General features: G+C 37.9%; 1 protein-coding gene across 1 annotated transcript in view; it reads right to left on the bottom strand.

Annotated features, from left to right (window-relative positions):
* Nucleotides 1-22,703, bottom strand: part of LOC111155383 (carboxypeptidase A6) — an 88,310-nt gene that overhangs the window by 58,390 nt on the left and 7,217 nt on the right. The window contains exons 2-4 of the mRNA XM_022515534.1: nt 22,679-22,698; nt 20,324-20,425; nt 17,686-17,790 (exon numbers count right to left, since the gene is read on the bottom strand). Of these exons, the coding sequence (XP_022371242.1) occupies nt 17,686-17,790; nt 20,324-20,425; nt 22,679-22,698 (227 nt within the window). The remainder of the gene's footprint in view (nt 1-17,685; nt 17,791-20,323; nt 20,426-22,678; nt 22,699-22,703) is intronic.

Raw genomic sequence — 22,703 nt, 5'->3', positions numbered from 1 at the left:
GGGAAACTTTCTCATCTTATCCTGCCTTTTCCTCCTTCAATGCAAGTGACCACCATGCTTTTGTATTTAAAAGAATATTACTAACTTCCTTTTAAAAAATCACAATATATTTGAAGCAAATAGAAGAGCAAACAATATTACATCTATGTGCCCACCAACTACCTCTTGCCATATTTATTAAATCTTTTACAGAGAAATTGAGACATTACAGATAAAACAAAGCTCCCTTTTTTAGTATACCCTGATCTGTTTTCCTCTTCTCTACCAAGGTAATCACTACCCTAACTTTTGCATCATCATTCATTCCCATGCATGATTTTATGTTTTCTTATATGTACATGGACTCAGGAACAATATATAATATTGTGTATGCTTTGAAATTTCATGCAAATGAGATCCTGATATATCAATCAAGTCTGTTCTTCTCCCCAAATTTTTGGCACTTAAGTTGATTTATTAATTTTAACAACACAATTAAATGGTATTCCATTATAATTAAATCCACAATAGTTTGATTCCTTATTTTGTTGGTGGAGAGTTAGGTTGCTTTCATTGTTACAATATTGCAGTGAACATTCTTGCACATTTCTCCTAGACATGTGTGAGAGTTTCTTTGCTACACATCTAGGAAGGGATTTGGTGGGCCATGGATTTATATGCCCTCCACTTTATTAAATGCTATTTCTCTCTAAATCAGTAAATACTTTCATCTGCAGTGAATGTGAATTCCCATTGCTCTACAACCTTCCCAACCTTTGATATCATTGAGCTTTTAGTTAAAAAAAAAAAATCTAATGGATGCTTTTGTTGTCTTACTTTGCATTTCCCTCATTACAAATTATATTGAACAGCTTTTATATAATAGGTGATTCCATAAATTGCTCACTCATTTTTGCCCATTTAAAAAAATTAAACTATTTATTCTTTTTACCTTCTGGATAGTAATCCTTTGTTTATTTATATGCATCATGGACACCCTCCTTTTTTTAGCTTATTGATTCCTATTTTCATCATATCCTTGTTATACATAAACTTTGATCACAATTGTACATATAAAGTTTTATTTAAGAATTCACCTCTGCCTTAATATCATAAAGATGTTATCCTGTATTTTCTCCAAATAGTTCTAAAATTTGTTTTCAAATATAAGTCTTAAAACCCCTGGAAATGATTTTTTTTATATGATGTGAAGTTGGGATTTATTTATTTTTCTGCTATGGAAAACTAACTATGCCACTGTACTCATTTGGATGGTTCATCTCTCCAGTGAGTTCACATGACACTTCTGTACAATGTTAAGTTTTCTTGTGTGTATGGAATTGACTAATGCACCCTGGTTTATGTCCATTTACTAAAACCACCCTATGGTTTATATAGCATCTGTTCAGTTTGGTAGGATGTGCCTCTTCATGTTATTCTACTTCAAAATTGCCTTGACTCTTTCTGATCAGTCTCCTTTCACACTTTTTTAAAAATTAATGTTGAACACACTCAAGATGTCTTTTATTATGCTAGGTTATTTTTGTCATTAATGGATATTGAATTTTAGCATGTAATCTTTCTTCATACATTAACACAATGTTATATAGTTGTTATACATTGTTAACACAATGTCATATAGTTGTTATAATCAATTTTAATTTGTAATTTTCTATTGTTAAATCATCCTTGTATTCCTTGGATAAGCTCCTTTGGTTATGATATGTATTCTTGTTATATTAGCTGGATTCAGGTCGCTAATATTTACATTTATATTCCTGAGATAGACCTGTAATTTCCTTTCTTATTTTGTCTTTGTCTGGTTTTGGTATCAAGGTTATATTACTCATTATTTGGGGAGCAAACCGTCTAGGCCTAGAGCAGAAATTAAATATAAAATGAAGATACAATAGGAAAGATTATATCTTTAATTTTCTGTTTTGTTGGTTTCTGCCCTGTGTTGCTTTTGCTAATTCTCTTTTTCCTGTTCTAATTTGAGTTGAAAGCTTAGCTCATTAATTTGGAGGTCTTAGTCTTTTGCAATATATTTATTTGAAACTACAAATTCTTCTTCAGTACTACCTTAGCTACATTTCATATGTTTTGATATACAATAGTTTTATTTCCATTTCATTGCAAATATTGAACATTTTCCTTCATTTCTTTAAACATGTTATATTTTTAATTTTAAAATGTGAATTTTCTTTAAGTCACATTTTCATAAATACTTTCTAACAATTGCATTACAGTCAGAAAATTTGGTCTATATGATAGAGGCTCTTTAGTATTTCTTGAACTTGCTTTGTGGTCTAGTATATAGTCAATTTTTGTAAATGTTTCGGTTGGACTTGAAAAGAAAATGCATTCTCTAATTATTGGGTATGGATTCTAAATGTGTTTACTAGATTAAGTTTGTCTATTGCTTATATCAACCATATTCTTGCTAAATATTTGCCTGTTTTCTTAATCACTGAGAGTTGTGTTAAAAAACATCATTTTAGATTTATTATTTTTTTCTTATAATTTTGTCAAATTTTGTTTTATTTATTTTGTGGTCATTAACATAGACTCATTTTAAAGCTCTTTATAGTCAAATTACGTATTAAATTAGAAAATTGTTTTCTAGTATACTATTCTGGAGTGGATTTAATTTCCAGGACTTGCCAGAACATGTTCTTTCTCAGACAAACAGGGTGTCATTATATTGCATATGCTTTATTTGTGATTTTTATAACTCTCTAAGAATTGTAGCCATTCCCCATCTGGTCAGACAAAGGGAGAATAATCACAATGTAACTGACTGTTCAATCCTGAATAGGACCATTGAGAGATCTCGTTGCTTGAATGCTTTAAGTAATAGGACAGATCATTTCTCTTTTGTAGTTTAGGAAGTGTTTCTAGAAAAAAGATGACCATGGGACTATTTCCTATTATTCTAACATATGATAACCATAAAGTAGCGGGTGTGCTTTCCTTCTAATGTGTGGGACTCTTTTTAGCAATCAATTTATACCACCCAAACACACAGGAAAGGAGATGCCTACTTATCAAGTTCCATCGGGGCTTTATGAGTTTAATTTCTAGACTACTGTCTTTCCTTAAGAGGAAGACTAGTAATTGTGATTTGAAAACTAGTCACAAAGCAATGCATCCCATGCCTCAGTGTGGCAGCCTTTAGGTACTACACTTACCTCATCAATTTATTTAAAAATACTTTGCCAAAAAAAAAAAAAAATCAAAGAAGCCCTGAATATTATCTTGTTAGGACAATATGTTTGGTATTAGGTTAGGGAATTTCTGAAGAGAGACAAAGAATGAATCTATTTGATATTCATCACCTGCTAAGACGATTTTGATTTCTCCTTAAATATTTATCATATACCCAAATTCACCAAATAAATGTTTGTTAAATTTGAAGGCAAATTTTACAATCACTAAAGTCTTTGTGTAATGTGACAAAGTTATGCTAAAGAGTTTCCCTCCTTTTCAGTTTTTGGATTTGATCGAAAATTGTTTCTTAGACTCCTACTACAACCTGAAATGTTAGAGCTTTTTTTTTTTTTTAGAATTGGTGTTACTGGGTTTAAAAGAGATAGCATTTAAATTATTTGTTTTTGTTTTTGTTCTAGACTCACTATAGAGGATGTAAGAATAATAACCATCTTCAACAAAGGGCACACTGGGAGAAGAAGGCATGTTACAGCTGAGGCCAAAGGAAGAGCACAGTCATCAGTCAAGCTGAAGAATATCCTTACTTGGACTGAGGTAAAACTGTTTAGGTTGGAAAAGAGTTGTAGTACCAAAGGAGGCACATCTCAACACAAAGGAAGTACCTAAAATTTAATACTAGGAAAATTAATTAGAGCAAGATAATTTCTAGAGAAAATTTCAAGAGGGAGGTTGATCTATAAAGATATTTGATGTCTTGCGGCGAGAAGCTCATTAAATACAAAATGGTAACTAAATAATAATTTGAAAGCAACACAAGCAGAAATGTTCTCTGAATGAAGGATGGAGAACTGGAAAATCATATGGTAATCCTTCAAATTCTAGTTACTTTCATATGAACATATACTTAGAACTGCCCAGGGATTGATCTAACAGGAAAGGTGATGATTGAAAAAATCTACATTTTCTAATAAAATATTAATATTTGAAATGTTTTGTGTCACTGGCAGGATTACAATATCTGGTGCATGTCCATTTTACTCTTTCAAAATACCACATCTCATTTGTAGAACTTTTTTTTTAAAGATTTTATTTATTTGTCAGAGAGAGTGAGCACAGGCAGACAGAGAGGCAGGCAGAGGCAGAGGGAGAAGCAGGCTCCCCGCTGAGCAAGGATCCCTATGTGGGACTCGATCCCAGGACCCCGGGATCATGACCCGAGCCGAAGGCAGCTGCCCAACCAACTGAGCCACCCAGGCATCCCTCATTTGTAGAACTTTTATGCTGAGATTGTCTAATAACAATGGTTGGTGGTATTTACTCAGGAACAACAGAGTAGAGACCAGGATCAACTTTGTGGCATTAGTAAAATCTTCTATATAATACTCTTATACTTTGTAAGAGAAAGTACAGGTGTCCTTAGTTTGTGAGGTTCCAGTATACGCAAATTTCAGTTATCACAGTTTAGTTAAATTCAAATTCAAATTTTAGTTTCCAGTGTTAGATTTTTCATTTCCAAATCATTATGTAAATAACAGATGGGCATCAACAATTGTGACTGACTTTTAAAGTCTGTCAGTGGGTGACTGGTCACTGTGCATCTGGTTTTCAACTCACACACAGATAGCAAGGAGTGTAGCTATGTTGCCCTGTATGTGGCATTTCACAAAAATGGAAAATGGTAGGAGGGGATGGGCCAACTGTAGGGGCCTGATTAGCCAGAGGGAGCTGTTTGGTTGTAAACTTAGATTGACCCCGCCCCTCCCAGAGGAACTTACTTGCAAACCCCGGATGTAGGGGCGGGCCAGGCCAGATGGAGACATCCAATCAGTGGGGCGTGCATATATTTACTATGGTAAATTGAGATTCAATTGGTCAACTGTATTGCTGACCTAGCATGACTGTGCAGTTTTCCCTGTGTATTGCAATCTCATTGGCCACCTGTGTGTGGGCTGGGCTCAACCCCACCTCTATAAATTTAGTCTGTGAGGCTGGGAAGCGGTAGTCATCGGGAGTGTCATGGTTGTCAGGAGCATTGTGAGCAGCGTTGTCAGGGAGTGGCCTTCACCGGCTAGGGGGGCCGCCGTCGGCTAGGGGAGTCATCAGGGTCTGTGTCCTGGTCGTTGTCGGCTCTTTGTAAGAGATGGCCCCGACTGGTCGGTTTGATTTTTGATGCTTGGCACGAGATAAAGCTTTGCTTGACCTTTGCTTTGTATCAGTCTTGTTCCTTTGATCACGGACCCTAACACCAACAAAGATTAGAGTGCAGCAGAAGAATGGAAAGTGATAATGTAGAGGTGAAATTTAAATCAAATGTAAATAGAGTTATAGATGAAATAGCTGCCAACAGGAATGTTGACACTGCCACCATTCAACTCTGGATATGCAGCCAGAGGAACATAATGAAGACAAACTTGTGGACATAAATGAGAAAAGTGGCTGTGATGAAAAGGGGAAAATGTCCCACAAGAAAAGATGCTGTCAACATTTCACATTAAAGGAACTCTCATAGATATTTTATGATGTTGAAAGTGAAAAGGAAAAAAATATTGGAAGCTAATACAAATTAAGAAAGGAATATGGCCATTTGCCACAGCATAAAAAAAATATGCTGACATCATGTAAGTTAAATAATGACAAGGCAAGCACTATTCAGATTACCCACAATAGCTCTTTTTTTTTGACAAAGAAATAGGAATATTTTTAATGTGTTAAATCATTCTGTAATAAATATTAGTTTTACTATTTCTTGATAATTTCCCTACATATTTATAACAAAGCAAGAAAGTTTTTAATCTTTTGAAAAACATAGATAGAGGTCACAGAACAAACACAATTTTTCTCATTGATTTTTAAGATAGCATATGATCTCCCTGATATGAGGAAGTTGAGAGGCAACATGGGGGGTCTGGGGGGTAGGAAAGGAATAAATGAAACAAGATGGGATTGGGAGGGAGACAAACCATAAGAGACTCTTAATCTCAATACTGAGGGTTGCTTGGGGGTAGGCGAGTAGGGAGAGGGTGGTTGGGTTATGGACATTGGGGAAGGTATGTGCTATGGTGAGTGCTGTGAAGTGTGTAAACCTGGTGATTCACAGACCTGTACCTTGGGGCTAAAAATACATCATATGTTAATAAAAAAAAATTTTTGTGGCTTAAGCATGAATGGCCACTTTTACAGTTCTGTACTACTTGGAAGAAAAACAAGAACTGACTGTAGAAACAGTGCCCAGAACTTCTCAAATGCTGGATAGTGGAGTAAAATGGATGCAATGGATTTAAATTTAATTAAATAGAACAAACATTAATATATTCCCTGCTATGCATTAAGACATAAATTGAATATAAGGGTGAGAGAGCTGGGTTGGAAGATGCAGAGCATTAAAGAGAAGATTGGAGAGGATGAGAGGATGGGAGAATAATGTAAGTTAAAGACTGGTAGAAAACAAAATATTGTAATTGCCTAGAGTGGTAATGAACAAAGTCAGATGACTTAAAAATGCAGGTCATTTTTAGAAGGTGAACTTTTTTTTTTTATTATGCAATTAAGAACAAAGACTTGCTCACCCAATTCATTAAATATTTGATCTAGGTGTATAGAAATGCAACAGATTTCTGCACATTGATTTTATATCCTGTGACTTTGCTGAACTGATGTATGAGTTCTAGCAATTTTCAGCGCAGTCTTTAGGGTTTTCTACATAGAGTATCATGTTGTTTGCATAGAGTAAATTTTCACTTCTTCCTTGCCAACTTGGATGCCTTTTCTTTCTTTTTGTTGTCTCACTGCTGAGGTTAAAACTTCCAGTACTGTGTTAAATAGTAAGAGTGGACATCCCTGTCTTGTTCCTAACCATAGAGGAAAGGCTCTCAATTTTTCTCCATTGAGGATGATATTAACTATGGATCTTTGTATGTGGCCTTTATGATGTTGAAGTATGTTCCATCTAACCCTACTTTGTTGAGGGTTTTTGTCAGGAAAGGATACTGTATTTTGTCAAATGCCTTTTCTGCATCTATTGAGAGGATTATATGGTTCTTACCCTTTCTTTTATTAATATGGTATATCACATTGATGATTTGGGAGTATTGAACCACCCCTGCAGCCCAGGAAAAAATCTCACCTGATCATGACAAATAATTCTTTTAACGTACTGTTGAATTTGACTTGCTAGTATTTAACTGAGAATTTTTCAATTCATGTTCATCAGTAATATTGGCCTGTAATTCTTTTTAGTGGGTCTTTGTCTGGTTTTGGAATCAAGGGGATGCTGGTTTCATAGAATGAGTTTGGAAGATTTTTTTCCATTTCTGTTTTTTGGAACAGTTTGAGAAGACTAGGTATTAAGTCTTCTTTAAATGTCTGGTAGAATTTCTCTAGGAAACCAGTCGGCCTAGGACTTTTGTTTGTTGCGAGATTTTTGATTATTGATTCAATGTCTTTGCTGCTTATGGGTCTATTCAAATTTTCTCTTTCTTCCTGTTTCAGTTTCAGCAGTTTGTTAAGTTTCTAGGACTTTGTCCATTTCTTCTAGGTTGTCCGGTTTGTTGGCATATAATTTTTCATAGTATTCTCTTATAATTGTTTGTATTTCTGTGGTGTTGGTTGTGATCTCTCCTCTATCATTCATGATTTTATGTATTTGGGTCCTTTCTCTTTTCTTGTTGATACGTCTGGCTAGGGGTTTATCAATTTATTAATTCTTTCCAAGAACTAACTCTTAGTTTCATTAAAATTTCATTTTTAAGATTTATTTATTTGACAGAGGGGGGGGGAGGGAGAGAGAGCAAACATAGCAGGGAGAGTAGCAGGCAGAAGGAGAGGGAAAGTGGGCTTGATCCCAGGACCCTGAAATCATGACCTGAGCTGAAGGCAGATGTTTAACTGAGTGAGCCACACAGACACCCCTCCATTCTACTGTTTTTTTTTGTTGTTGTTGTTAATTGCTTCCATATCATTTATTTCTACTTTAATCTTTATTATTTCCCTTCTGCTGGCTTTAGATTTTATTTTCTGTTCCTTTTCTAACTCCTTTTTGTGTAAAGTTAAGTTGTTTATTTGAAACTTTTCTTGCTTCTTGAGGTAGGTATACACTGCAATACACTTCCCTCTTAGTACTGCTTTTGTGGCATCCCAAGGATTTTGGGATGTCACACTTTCATTTTCACTTGCTTCATGTGTTTTTAAAATTCTTCTTTAATTTCCTAGTTAACCCATTTATTCTTTGGTAGGATGTTCTTTAACCGATAATGAAGCAGCAGAAAAAGAAATAAAAAATTTGATCCCATTTGCAGTAGCACCACAAAACAACAAGATACCTAGAAATAAATCTAACTAAAGAAGTAAAAAGATCTATACTCTGAAAACTATGGAGTCTACTCATCAAAGAAATTGAAGAAGAAGCAAAGAAATGGAAAAGCCCTTCATGCTCATGGATTAGAAGAACAAACATGATCAAAATGTCTATATGACCCAAGGCAATTTATACATTTAATGCAATCCCTATCAAAGTACCAGCATTTTTCACAGAACTAGAACAAATAATCCTCAAATTTATATGGAATCACAGAAGGCCCCAAATAGCAAAAGCAATTCTGAAAAAGAAAAACAAAACTGGAGGAGTCATGATTCTGGATTTTAAGCTATATTACAAAGCTGTAGTCATCAAGACAGTGTGGTACTATAACAAAAACAGACCCATAGATCAATGGAAGAGAATAGAGAATGGAGAAATGGACCCACAACTATATGGGCAACTAATCTTTGGATTAGTTTGTAGGAAAGGATATTTGATGGAAAGAAGACAGTCTCTTTAACAAATGGTGTTAAGAAAACCAGATAGCAACATGGAGAACAATGAAACTGGGCCACTTTCTCACACCACACAAAAATAAATTCAAAATGGATAAAAGACTAAATGTGAGACAGTAAAGCATCAACATTTCAGAGAAAAACACAGGCAGAAACATCTTTGACATTGACCATGGCTATCAACTTTTTTACCTTTTTACTAGGTACATCTCTGGAGACAAGGAAAATAAAAGCAAAAATAAACTATTGGGACTTCATCAAGATAAGCTTCTGAACAGTGAAGGAAATAGAAAAACTAAAAGGCAGTTTACAGAATGAGAGAAGATATTTACAAATGACATATCTGATAAAGGGTTACTATTCAAAATCTACCAAGAAGTTATCAAACTCAACACCCAAAAAACAAATAATCCAGTTAAGAAATGGGCAGAAGACATAAAAAGACATTTTTCCAAAGAAGACATCCAGATGACTTACAGACACATGAAAAGGTGCTCAACATCACTCATCATCAGGAAAATACAAATCAGAATCATGATGAGGTAGCATCTCACACCTGTCAGAATGACTAAAATTAACACCACAAAAAAACCCCCAAGTGTTGGTAAGGATATGAGAAAGGGGAACCCTCTTGGATTGTTGGTGGGAACACAAACTGGTGCAGCTACTCTGGAGAATAGTATGGAGGTTCTTTAAAAAGCTAAAAAATAGATCCTATAATCCAGGAATTGCACTACTAGGTATTTACCCAAAAGATACACAAATACAGATTCAAAGGGGTACATGTACCTTGATGTTTATAGCAGCATTATCAACAATAGCCAAACTATGGAGACAGCCTAACTGTCCATCAACTGATGAATGGATAAAAAAGCAGTACACACACACACACACACACACACACACACACACACACACACACACGGAATATTACTCAGCCATCAAAAAGAATGAAATCTTACCATTTGCAATGACATGGATGGAGCTAGAGTGTATTATGTTAAGTGAAATAAGTCAGTCAAGAAAGACAACTGCCAAATTATCTCACTCATATGTAGAATTTAAGAAAGAAAACAGATGAACAAGAGGGAAGGGAGAAAGAAAAAGAGAGGGAAACAAGCCATAAGAGACTTTTAACAATAGAGAAAAAATGGGGTTGATGGAGGGAGGTGGGTGGGGGATGGGCTAGATGGGTGATGGGTGTTAAGGAGGACATTTGTTACGATGAGCACTGGGTATTGTATGTAAGTGATGAGTCAGTGACTTCTCCAGAGCCAATATTGCACTGTATGTTAGCTACCTAAATTTTAAATTAAAAAAAAAAATGTGACCTAGGCTTAATAACTGTCTCAATTACTTATTTATTCCATAGTTTTGGACATTTTATACATACAATATAAGCTATCTTTAAAAGGCTTATTTTTAGTGGCTCATTTTTGAACAAAAACTGAGTTTCACACTTACATTAGAGGGAATTTATTTTTACCTTTAGTAACCAGGAAGACATAAAGAGACTGAAAGAGATGCTTATCCAAAGATGTATTCCTTAGAACGCTTTTGGATCCTGGGACAAAGGGCCTTCACATTCTGGAAAGCTTCCTGGTTGGAAGACTTCTTACACAACTACCAAGTCTTCCGTAAATCTCCATCCTATACCCATAACCCACCATACTCTCCAAATAGTTATATTTACCACACTCAGAATCATCATCTGTTCTTAGAAATAACCCCCTTCCCTGAAAGTCTCCACTCCTAGTTTTGGCTATTTAGATAATCTACTTAAAACCTCTGAATCACATGCCAGATTTTGGGACCAGAATTAACCATCACTGGTGCCAAGTATAGATGGGTGGGAATGTGTAATGGAGGTGGTTTTCCAGTGTAATGGGCTGGACCTGGAAGGGTGAGTTTTCAAATTAGGTAGGAGCAGAGGAATATAGTGACTTACCTGGGAAACTAAGAGGATTTTTCTTTAAAAAAATTTTTATGTGTACTTCTATCTTTCTCTGACAGAATCAAATTAGATTCACCTATATCATAGTTCTTCAAAGTCTGAAAGAACTTTCCATTTCAGACTATTTTTGTCTCAATTTTCCCCTGGATCATCACAAATATTCATTTTATCTTTGGTATGCTACTGAGTTAAGTAGAATTCAACCACTAACTCTAAAATACTTGTAGGAATATATGAATTCATGAAGGAATTCAAGAATGAAATGCATTCAGTGTTGGATGGGTTAAATTTGTTTTAAAGTTCTGCTTAATATAGAAAATTTGGAAAATTCAGAAAAGAATGAAGAAAATAAAAATCACTCATAATTCTTTTAGTATTTAGCATATTGCTCATATGTATATATTTCAGATACAAATTTTACCATATTGAAATTATAACATCCATGCTGGTCTTCTATTTTTTGATAAATAATAATAAATGATAAGATTATAATAAAAGATAAAACATGTCATAGACAGTTTTCCTTATCATTAAATACTCCTCTATAATGTTTTCATTAAGTCAGAGCTGTCAATCATTTCCTTTATGACTTTCTCCTTTGCTTTTATGCTTGGGAAAGCCATTCTTACTTGGAAATCAAATATTTCCTCAGTCACTTTCTAAACATTCTATGAATAAAAATGCTGGCAAAATTTGCCCTGCAATGTAGAATTATTGGAGGCATAAATTAAGTGCTATGCATAACTCTGGGCATGTAAGACTAGCCATGGCTAGAACTCAGGTACCCCACACCCACCCCAACTATTATCAGCTCCTGTTGCCAGTACTGGTTTGCATTGGTGACTCAGGTGCACCTCCCCCACCCCAACTACCCTCAGTTCCTGTTGCCAGGCACTGGTTTGCTTTGGAGACAGAACCCTCCTAGGGGTTCCAAGTAGTTACTAGTGGCCCATAGGACACTCACTGGTGATTGGAGACAAAGCCACAAGGCTCTTTGGAACCAGCTGGTGGCCATTACAATGTCTCCCCACACAGTTCTGGAGCCACTGTGGGCTGTCCTGGAGCAGCTGTGGGCTGTTGGGTTGGTGATATACGAACGTTTGCAGCATGAGCCACGAGTCTCTGGGTTTGCCTGGGAGATCCTGGTGTGCACTGCAGTGGTGTTGTTCATTACGGTAAAGTGTGGACTCAGCCTAAGAAGAAGAAAGGGGCATTGTGCCCAGAATGAAGTATCTGGAAAAGACATGGAGAAGACTGACCTGGACGCACAAGCCTGTGGAGCCGTCGCATCATCTGAGCAGAAGGCCAGTCCTCTCCCGTTACAGATTCTTGCTCTGGCTGCCCTGAATCAAGATGTCGGGTACTTTTCAGTGGAAAACGCTACGCAACTTGTGAAGGGAGTTTGGGAAAGGCTGTTGAAGAGCCCTCACCAGCTGACTGATGAAAATCCCGTCTCTGGAGCAGCCCAGGACAATGGAGAACCCCCTGCGAGGAAAATGCCAGAAGGCTTCAAGGACAGCCCTGATCTGCAGGGAAGTGCAGACCCGCTGGTTCAGGACATTGGCAGCTGTGGACAGAGAGTGCAGGAAGAGGCAGGGGAGGTAGGCGGGCCTGAGCTTCCTGATGGGGAGTGCGGCGGCAGGCCACCGGTGAGGGCCAGAGCCAATGCCATACCTTAAGCCAGATCATACTGAAGGAGATGCATCTGCTAGAGCTGCTTAGAGAACATCTGGAAGGTGGAGGCTCAAGGAGGCAGGTGGAGACTGGCTCCTCCTCCACTGACCCTGTGCCCTCAGGCGGGAGCCCCGTGAACAAAGGAAAGCCACCCAGGGCACTGAAGAAGTCACATCAAGAGGAATGAAGAGCTCCCAAGAAACAAAACAATCCACCAAGCTGAGCAAGTATCTTTTCACCTTCAAAACACCCTCCTGGAAATTGAGATTCAGAAGTTGTGCCTGAAGCTGGAGGCAGAGCCTAAGCTGTGCGAAGAGCACATCAAACACCTGGAGAGGAAGATGGTGGAGAAGAAGGCACGCTGCCTGCAAGTGAAGAACGAACTTGCCAAGGTGCGCAGGAAGGCGGATGCTGCCCACTGGAACTTAGGCCTCCAGAAGAAGATGGCCCACGACCTGTGCTAAGAATGGCAGAAAATCTCCTCCTTGCATGGCTGGGAGTGCCTCTTGTTGGAGAGGAGAAGTGAGGAGAGCCAGAAGGCTGTTCTGAGGGCAGAGAGTGAGTTCCAAAGGCTGAAGGAAGAAAACCATTGCCTCAGGCAGAAGCTGGCTAACTCTGGGCCCAAGGTACAGCCTGTCTCCGGGGGCCCTCCTGCTCCTGCTCTTCTGGGCACAGCCTCCAAATACCCTCAAGGGCCAAAGGCTCCCCTGAAACCCCAGAAACCCAAGAAGGGAGCAAGGGTGCATAGGCCAGACTCCCAAGTTCTTGGGTCCCCTGCAGGTCTGGTTCCATTTCCCAGCAGCCACCAACACTCACAACCAGAGCACAAAAGCTCCTGTGCTTACCCCTTAAGCAAGCCCTACCCATTGCTCCTTTTATTTGAGTTCCACTCCATTATTTAACGGATGCTACATGGTTCTTATTGAAGTTCCCTATAGCAGTATGAGTGTAACAGAGTATTTTTCAATGTTAAACATAAAAAAAAAAAATCAAATTGCTGATACTACTGCTACTGAGAATTGATTTGATTAAGGGATTATAAGGCAAGCAATTAAGTGTATTTTTTAAGTGTATTTTATTTATCAATTAATTGTCCCAATAACCCAGTGTGTCATATATTACTGAGGTTCAGAGAGGGTAAACAACTTGCCACAAGATCACACAGCTAGTGAATTTCAGAGCTTCCATTCCAAACCAGGGTTGTCTAATTATCAACTGCTGTGCAAATAACTTCTACTACTACTACCACTACTACTACTACTACTACTACTACTACTACTACTACTACTACTTCTACCACTTCTTGTTCTTCTTTTTTTGAGAGAGAGAAAGGGAGAAGGCACACACACATGCAAGTGGGGGAGGGGGCAGAGAGAGAGATTCCTAGACAGGCTTCCCACTCAAGTGCAGAACCAGACGCTGGGCTGGATTTCACCGATCATGTGATCACGACCTGAACCGAAATCAAGAGTCAGATGCTGAACTGACTGAGCCACACAGGCACCCTTATGCAAGGAACTTCTAGGCAAGCTGCTGTAAGGATCCCAGAAGGGCTTGATAAAATGTTCTCCTAGTTCATGTTCTAGTAAGGATGCAAAGATTATAGTGGTGGCTAGCTGAGGTAAAGTCCCACCAAAGTGTGGAGGGCAGCCTTTAAGGGTCTCCAATGATTCCCATTTTGGTACACAGTTTTGTGTTCCATACTCTACCTCTTGGACGTAGTCAGGAACTACTGACTCACTTCTAAAGGACAGAATACGGCAAAAGTGATAGGATGTCACTTCTGAGGTTAGTTTACAAAGAGACTGGTCTCCTCTTGGGCTTGCTTTCTCTCCTTCCCTCCTCCCTCCCTCCTCTGTTCCTAGGGAAGCCAGGCTGCTTGCTGTGGGCTGTATTATGGAGAGGCCCATGTGGCAAGGAATGAATATTTCTTGCTTACAGCAATGGAGGGCCTCTGGCTGCTAACAGCCACCTGAGTGAGCTCAAAAGCAGATTTTCCCCCAACAAGCCTGGAGATAACTGAAGTTCCAGATGACATCTTGACTGCAGCATTGTGAGAGATCCTGAGCCACAGGTACCTGGCTAGTTGCACCTGGATGGCTGGCCCACAGAAACCATATCAGGTTATCAATGTTGTTTTAGGCCCTTTGGTTTGGGGAAAACATTCAAGAAAGACAGAAGTGGGAAGCCAAATGTTTGGCTTCTGACCCACCCCCCTCTCCTGGGGTTGAAATTCCAGGGAAATCAAGAGATGGTAGAAACTACTGAGAGATTAGGGTAAACAATGGAAGAAAGAGGACCTCTATTCTGTTCACCATGTATCTCTCTGAGAGGACATCACCTCACTTGATCCTCCCGTGCCAATATGTTCAAGTGCAGGAGGAGACAACTGGCAGTGTGGTATAAGCTGGCTGAGAGCACTAGACCCAGCCCCTTAGAGCCTCCTAGAAGGCAGAGAAAGAGCCCAGAAGTTCCCTGGTGCCCCTAGAGAAGGCACAGAAATGAGATGAGTTGAAAGCCATTGGACTTCTGGGCTAGAGGGAAGATGGCCTGTGGAAGGGACACTGCCCGGAACCCCTCTTGGACCAGACGCCTCCTGTCTGCTTTGGGAGACTGAGGATTAATAAGAGAATGAATTAGTGTAGAAGAGATGGTGTTCTAATGCTTGGCAGGTTTAAAGTTATTGAAATCATTGACATTCCTTTTCTCCTTGTCCCCACTACCACCATAAATGGGAAGGAGCCTTCAAAGAAGCAAGATGAGAGCATCTCTTACAAGCCTGTAAAGTGTAAATATTAAACCACTCCAGTCACTTCTACCCCCTTGGCAGCCCCACTGCTTCCACAAGGTCACAGATACTAGTGACCTCTAAGGCTTCTTTTCCCAATTTCTGGTTGCTGCCCTGACTCAGAGGTGAAATTTAAGTGATTAAGTGGAGGAGCACGTGGGCAGCCTGAAACTGCGAGAGTGATAGGGGTGTGGAAAGAGTAGCAGAGACATGGAAACGGCCAGAGTCATGTGCGTGCTTGACGATGGCCTGGTGAAAGAAGAATGAGGCCTTTTCCTTCTTGGGTGAAATGGAGCCTAATCTTAATCGATGCTTCTTTTTCTTCCTCTAAAGTCAACAACCCTTGATTGACAGTCATTATATATGCCTCATCCTTTTTCCATGTTTATACTGTGTTATCCTCTTTCTTGGAAACTTAGCTTGGGTATAGGGTTGTCATATATGGCTGTACAGATTGTGCATTGTAAAAGTCCAGGTGGTACCATTTATTTCCTATGAGATGATTGGACAAGTCTTCTCCCTGAAATCTTTCCACATCATTATCACTGGATTCTCATTATTCCCATTCGTTAACTAATATTTGAAGATTGGTTATATACCTCGTATTTTGTAGGTTCTGAGGATTTAACAATGAACAGGATAGTATCTGCCCTTGGCATTGGTACAGGAAGAGACAGACAACCACATGAACCAGTAAAGTAAGTTTAGGTGTTGTAAAGAAGTTACACATGTGAGGGTAAGGTAAAATGTTTGGGACATACATTCCTACATCCTTTAACATAAGACCACAGTTTATTAACAACAGATGTTCTATACTTATCCAATTTTCTTCTTTTTCTTTTTGAAACTTAAGAAAGCAGGCAATATGTTGTATGTATAACAACAGATATTTAACACAAGGTAATAGAGTTAATTTCTTTTTCTTAAAGATTTTATTTATTTTAGAGAAAGCGTGCTTGCATGAGCAGGAAGAGGGGCAGAGGGGAAGGACAGAAGGAGAGGGACAAGCAGACTCCACACAGAGTGCAGAGTCTGACACAGCGCTTGATTTCATGACCCTGAGATCAGACCTGAGCTGAAACCAGGAGTTTCATGCTCAACTGAGCATCACCCGGATGCTCCTAGAATTGATTTATTAGATTTTGCATTTGTCCTACCAGGATGAAATTTTATTTTAAGAGAATATGAATTCCTAAATGCACTGAGTGGGAATGATTTAAAAATTTTTGTTACTACATCATATTTATAAAATTGAAGATATGTATGTGGGTATGGTAGTGGCAGGAGGCAGATTTTGCAAATTTAGTACATTTTTGACACTTATGAGGTATATTTTCCCAAGAGAAAGAGCGCTCTCAAAATCACAAACCTCAGCAGGGCACCTAATTTTCCCACAAAAAACAGTGAAATAGAACTAAAATATTTAAAGATCTTTTGTGTTCTTAATGGTTCCCTATAAATATAGGACTAAAGAAATTTGTAGGGTTATTTTCTGGCTTTGAAACTTCATATCCTTAGACTTCTTCACTTTCATTACCAGTACTAGTGGTTGATTTTAAGAATCTTCCAAAAAAACCAAATAAGTTTAAAAATAGCCATGGAAATCATTGCATTCTGGATGATGAATAGAAAATAACAAAGCAGATTAAGATGTTGGTCCATGAGGTTCCCTCCATTGACCCATGCTTGGAATAGGGACCCACTTGATACACTAGCCTCAGAAGAGTTATAATTTAAATGAAACCTCTGATAAGAAATCACAATGAATCTTCAACCATTAGAATTACTGAAAAGTAGTAAAACTGAGAACGTAAAATCCATAGACGCAAAGGGGCTTTGGTGTTATATTACAGATCTATAGCAGGAAAGCAAAATGCAATTGTTTGCTCATCCCTTTATTGTTACATATATGAGATCATTGTGATAAGTGGTACAGAATTTTCCAAGTTTGATATTGTATGAGAAACTGCTCTGGAGCACCATAAATTAGATGTTTAGCCTTTTACCATAAATCAGTTGCCTGGTTGGTTCCTAATTTGTCCACAAACTAATAAATGCTCTGAAACTCTGATCCTTTCTTTTAATGAGGGCTGGTAACTCCAACCTCTGAGGACAGAGGTGAGGATAAACTGAACCAGAGTAATGAGGAATTTTCAGAACCATGAAAGTAACCCGCCAAAATCAAGGTGTTATCATTCAATCAGGTATTGCTGGCTTTAAGTTCCTGGTTTTGCTTCTTGAGCAGAATAAAAACACATGGGAAGCAATAGTTAGTTGAAACGGACATTGTATAAAGGGTTTAACTTACTTCTTTTACAAACCACTGGCAAAAAGCAGGACCAATCCATTCTCTTGCATGAATACCACAGTCTATCCAGACAGCTCTTTTGTAAGTTCGTGACCTTCTGCCCAGCTGAAAACAAGAGCATTTATAGTAACCAACTCAGGCTTTTATTTTTAAAGTCATTGATCAACATAATTTAATAAGATTTCAGTGCAGTTCTTCACTATAGTTTGAGTCATTAGATAGCCCACAAAAAAGATACAGAAATTTCCTATCTATTTCTGAAGTCCAGGCCTGTTTATGTAGAAATAATAAATGTATTGCCTTAATTACAAATCTAACAGGAAAATAGACAAAAAAGGGCAATCCCTTAAATAAGTTTGCTTCTCTTTCTCTTTTTAAAAGATTTTACTTATTTATTTATAGCAAGAGCACGTGTGTGAGCCGGAGGAGCGGCTGAGGGAGAGGGAGAGAGAGAATCCCAGGCAGATTCCACACTGAGTGCAGAGCCTGATTTAGGGCTTGATCTCATGACCCCAAGACCATGACCTAAGCTGAAATCAAGAGCTGGATGCTTAACTGGTTGAGCCACCCAGGTGCCCCAAATTTGCTTCTCCTTCAATATCATATGTGATTGTTAAGTAAAAAGCTAAATTCCTCTTCCTCCTAACCCCCTCCTCCAAGAGAATCAGAATCACAAAGAGTATTTCTTAAAGCAATAATTATGTTTTTAAAATTTTTTTAAAGGATTTTATTTATTTGAGAAAGAGAGAGCAGGAGCGGGGGAAGGGGTAGAGAGAGAAGCAGACTCCCCAATGAGCACAATGCAGGGCTCGATCCCAGGACCCTGGAATCATGACCAGAGCTGAAAGCAGACACTTAACTGACTGAGCCACCAGGTACCCCAGCAATAATTAAGTTTTATTGCTGTACAAAGTCAAATTTTATTACAACACAAAATGGGAAAGCAAAGCAAATTGATTTGTAAAATCAAGTGACAGAGTTTTCTTTATAATGTCATTATATCAATATTACTTAAATGAGGTTTTTAACTCAATAACAAATAGGTAGCTATTAACATTATATTCATAGGGGACCTAGTTTTCATTCATTACTTCACTCAAGTAATACTTCAGGAGATCCTTTTTTGATACTGTGCTTGACACTGGAGATTCAAAGATGAAAAGACAAAGAGTTTATATGCTAATAGGGAGGGCAGAAATGGGAACAATCAATCATTGTGATATGGACATGCATAAGTTGCTTAGGGAGCATGGGGTGTAATGTCTAATTTTCCCAGAGAATAAAATAAAGCTTTTCAGGGGAGGAACACTTGAGTAGTTGGATAAGACTTGAAGCTTGAGAAGCTTGTCCAGATTCTCAAGCTTGGAAGAGAATCTGGACACATCCTCTTTGAAGAACTGTTTTTGGGGTATGAAGAAGAAATGGCAAATGAAACGGGACACAGAGGCAGAGAACACGTGAAATCCCTGGATCTTATGTAAAAGAGATAAGGTTTCATCGTGTATTTCATGGGAGAGGGGTATGTCTGTGAGATAGAGAGACAAAGGCACGGATGGACACAAGGTCATGCTGACAGTAGTGACGGATTAGAGTATGAGAGGGGCGAGGATAGGAACTTGAAAGGAACTCCGTACTGAATGCTTTATTGCGATAGTCCATGGAGATGAGATCCAGAGATAAGTTAGGGCAAGAGTAAGGAAGACAAGAGAAGGAACTGCAGCAGATCCAAAAGATATTTAGAAGAGAGAATTGTCAGTTCTCAGTGGTAGATTTAAAGGAAGTGGTAAAAATAAAGAGGAATTTAGGATGATGTTCATGCTTCTTGACTGCAGTCACAGAATGGTGCCATTTTGAGTCTGAGGTGCTTTTGTGAAAATTGAGATGAGAAGGTCAAGTAGGTAATGACATACGAATGTAAAGCTCCAGAGAGGGGACCCCAATTAAATAGAAATTTCTGGAATGATTGTTGAAACCATGGAGGTGGAAGTGTCCATCTAGAGAGGTTGGTAGAAGGAGAGTATAGATCTGAGCAGAGAGTTCTGGGATGATCAGAACCCATGGGAAGGGCAAGGGGAGAGGGGCCAGTGAGTGAGACAGGAGGGTATGGTCAGAGACAAAGGAGAACCAACTAGGAGTCATTGTTGGTCTCAGCAAGAGAAATTTTAGAAGAGCCATGGGGGTGAAGGCCATTGAGTCAAGGTCTGAATGGGAGGTAAGGAAATAGAAACAGTGATATAAGGAAAACTTTTCAGACGTTTGGCTGAGAAGAGATAGAGAGCTCTGGGTAAGTAGCTAGGAGAGAATGTAGGGTCAAAGTCTGGGAAGGGCATATACTTTCTTATACATATACATTTTTGCATTGGTTCACCTTAAGAAGCACCAGCTCACAATAATTTTGAATGCCATTATTTTTAAGTGCATCAACAACTCTATGTTAGAAATAGCATTCCCTAGAATACTCAATGGCAAAAATTAAATATGGCCCAAAAATCTAAGGGAAATTATCAGATGATATTAAATATGAGATGTTGTGAAAGACCATTTCATTTTTTCCCATAAGTCAAACTTGAAAAAGATGAATGTTTACTAAATAAATAAATGTTTTTATGCTTACTAAATAAAAAAAAATTATTTTTACCTTTAAAACATATAGAGACCTTCCCTCATATGATTTTCCAATAGAGAACATGTGAATGAGACCTGAATGAGTTTTATTTAGATGACACATCCAATTTTGAATCTAAAACAAATAAATGAAAACCATGTCAGACTCTTCCGGTTATGGAGCTTTCAGAGAACAAAGGTAACAAAAGTCAGCAATAAGTCTCAGGCTCAAAGAGCATACATGAGTATAAAACTGAACAAAAAATCAGTTTTGTGTTTTTAATTTTCCTTAAGATACTTAAAATTATATTTTATTTTCTGTCTTTACAAATAGTAGCTTCATGTCTTTATATTGTCCCCTTTTTATTTATTTTATTTTATTTTATTTTATTTTTTTAATTTTTTTTTAAAGATTTTATTTATTTATTTGTCAGAGAGAGAGAGGGAAAGAGAGCAAGCACGGGCAGACAGAATGGCAGGCAGAGGCAGAGGGAGAAGCAGGCTCCCTGATGAGCAAGGAGCCTGAGGTGGGACTCGATCCCAGGACGCTGGGATCATGACCTGAGCCGAAGGCAGCTGCTTAACCAACTGAGCCACCCAGGCGTCCCGTATTGTCCCCTTTTTAATGCATACCTTCTACTACCATTTATCATTGGTATCTTGATAGCAGAGGTTTGTAGAAAATTAATCCATGTGTTCTGGCTTCTTTTTGAAAACAAAAATTATTTCCATTTCCCTCCCAAGTACTTAAGGGGAAAAGAAATCAGGTTCATGAAAACTATGCAAACTACTTGAAAGGGTCTATTAAAGTCCCATATATTGTAATTTGCCACTGAAAAGAAGATGCTAAGAAAAAGGCATTGTCTTTTGCATTTAAAGGTTATTCAAGTCACACATCAGAGGGCATACTCTGAATAATTTCCCCAGTAACAGTGATACATTTGCATTGATCCAGTCACACACACTTATCTGTCATCAGAAGAAGGTATATTTGAGATGGATGAATAAGGCACTTAGAAATATGAATGACATTTCTGACTTAAAAGCTTTATAAGAAGGAAGTCACACAAAAGTGTCCCTTTAATCCATGGTGTGCAAGACAGTCTGTGCTGAAAAATTTAGATTTTGAGAAGTACCCAAGCTTTCTTTTCTTTCTATTCTTATTTAGTCTAATGAGCATACACACACACATATATATTATGTATGTATATATCTTATGTGTATATATGTATGTATATGTATGTACATATCTATAGATATATTTAAAATTTTTTTCTAGTGCATTTTATAACACTTCCATGTGCCAAGCTAGCTAAAATCTTCCCATTGCTTCTAATTTCAAGCTTCTAAGACATATGTTGGAACATGAAATATATGAAAATAATTTTGGATAAAAAGTCATTATCAAGATAACCAAATATTCGCCTTAGAATATAACAGGATCACATTAATTTTTTTTTTTTGGGTCACATTAATTTTATGCCTGACATTCCTTTGCTCAATTCAGGGGAAGCTGGAAAATCTATGTACTTCTTCATTTATTTATTCTGTCATCTACTATCTACTTGGAGGTTGCTATTTGCTTGCCACTGGGGATATAGTGGTGAACAAGAAAGAAATGGCCTGCCCTCATTGAACTTGAAGCTCATGAAGAGAGAAAAGCATTAATCAAGTGGTCCTACAATTACATACATAAAAACTATGACAGATACCATATCCATGTGCTGTGGGTGCATGTAATATGCTGGGGTTGGAGGTGAGGAGTTCTAATTCCATCTTCGAGAGTAGAAACAGCCATCTTTTTGCTTGGGCTGAGATTCAAAGAGTAACTAGGTATTGTCTAGGTGACCAGTAAAGGATATAGTGGGAGGAATAAGGTTGTTGTAGAATAAACAATAGGAAGAATAAATAACAACATGTTTAAAGGCCCTGAGATTCTGCAAATAAGGCTTGGCCTTTGGGAGGCCTCAACTTGTGCAGAAGCTATGTGGCAAAAATCAACGTTCACTCCACCCTCATCCAAATCACTGCCTCAAACTCTGACTGGATCTACCTTCCATGGCTTTTTAGTTAAGGTTTTCACAACTGCAATTATAGTAGCATTACCTCACTTTTTCCATTGCCCTTCCCATGTATTTTGGAGGGGTGGTTTGGGTAAAGCAAATGAAATCCAACTTATTTCACTATTTCTTATAAAGGCTTAATAATGGAAGAGATGATGAACTGAGCTGGCTGGGCCATATAAGAACTTTATATATTCTTCATATAGCCCCTGCCTCTATCTTTATGCTTTTCTCCCAGCCATCAGACCTAAATGATAAAGATGTATTTATTAAACAAAAAACAAACAAACAAACAAACAAAATCAAAAGCTCCTCTGATTACATACTTCTTCTAAGGAGTGATAAACTTCA

Source organism: Enhydra lutris, unplaced genomic scaffold, assembly GCF_002288905.1.
Source record: "Enhydra lutris kenyoni isolate GAN:26980312 unplaced genomic scaffold, ASM228890v2 scaffoldscaffold41, whole genome shotgun sequence".
Lineage (NCBI taxonomy): Eukaryota > Metazoa > Chordata > Mammalia > Carnivora > Mustelidae > Enhydra > Enhydra lutris.
Note: the sequence above shows the minus strand (reverse complement) of the source record. Positions and strands in the feature narration are given on the sequence as shown.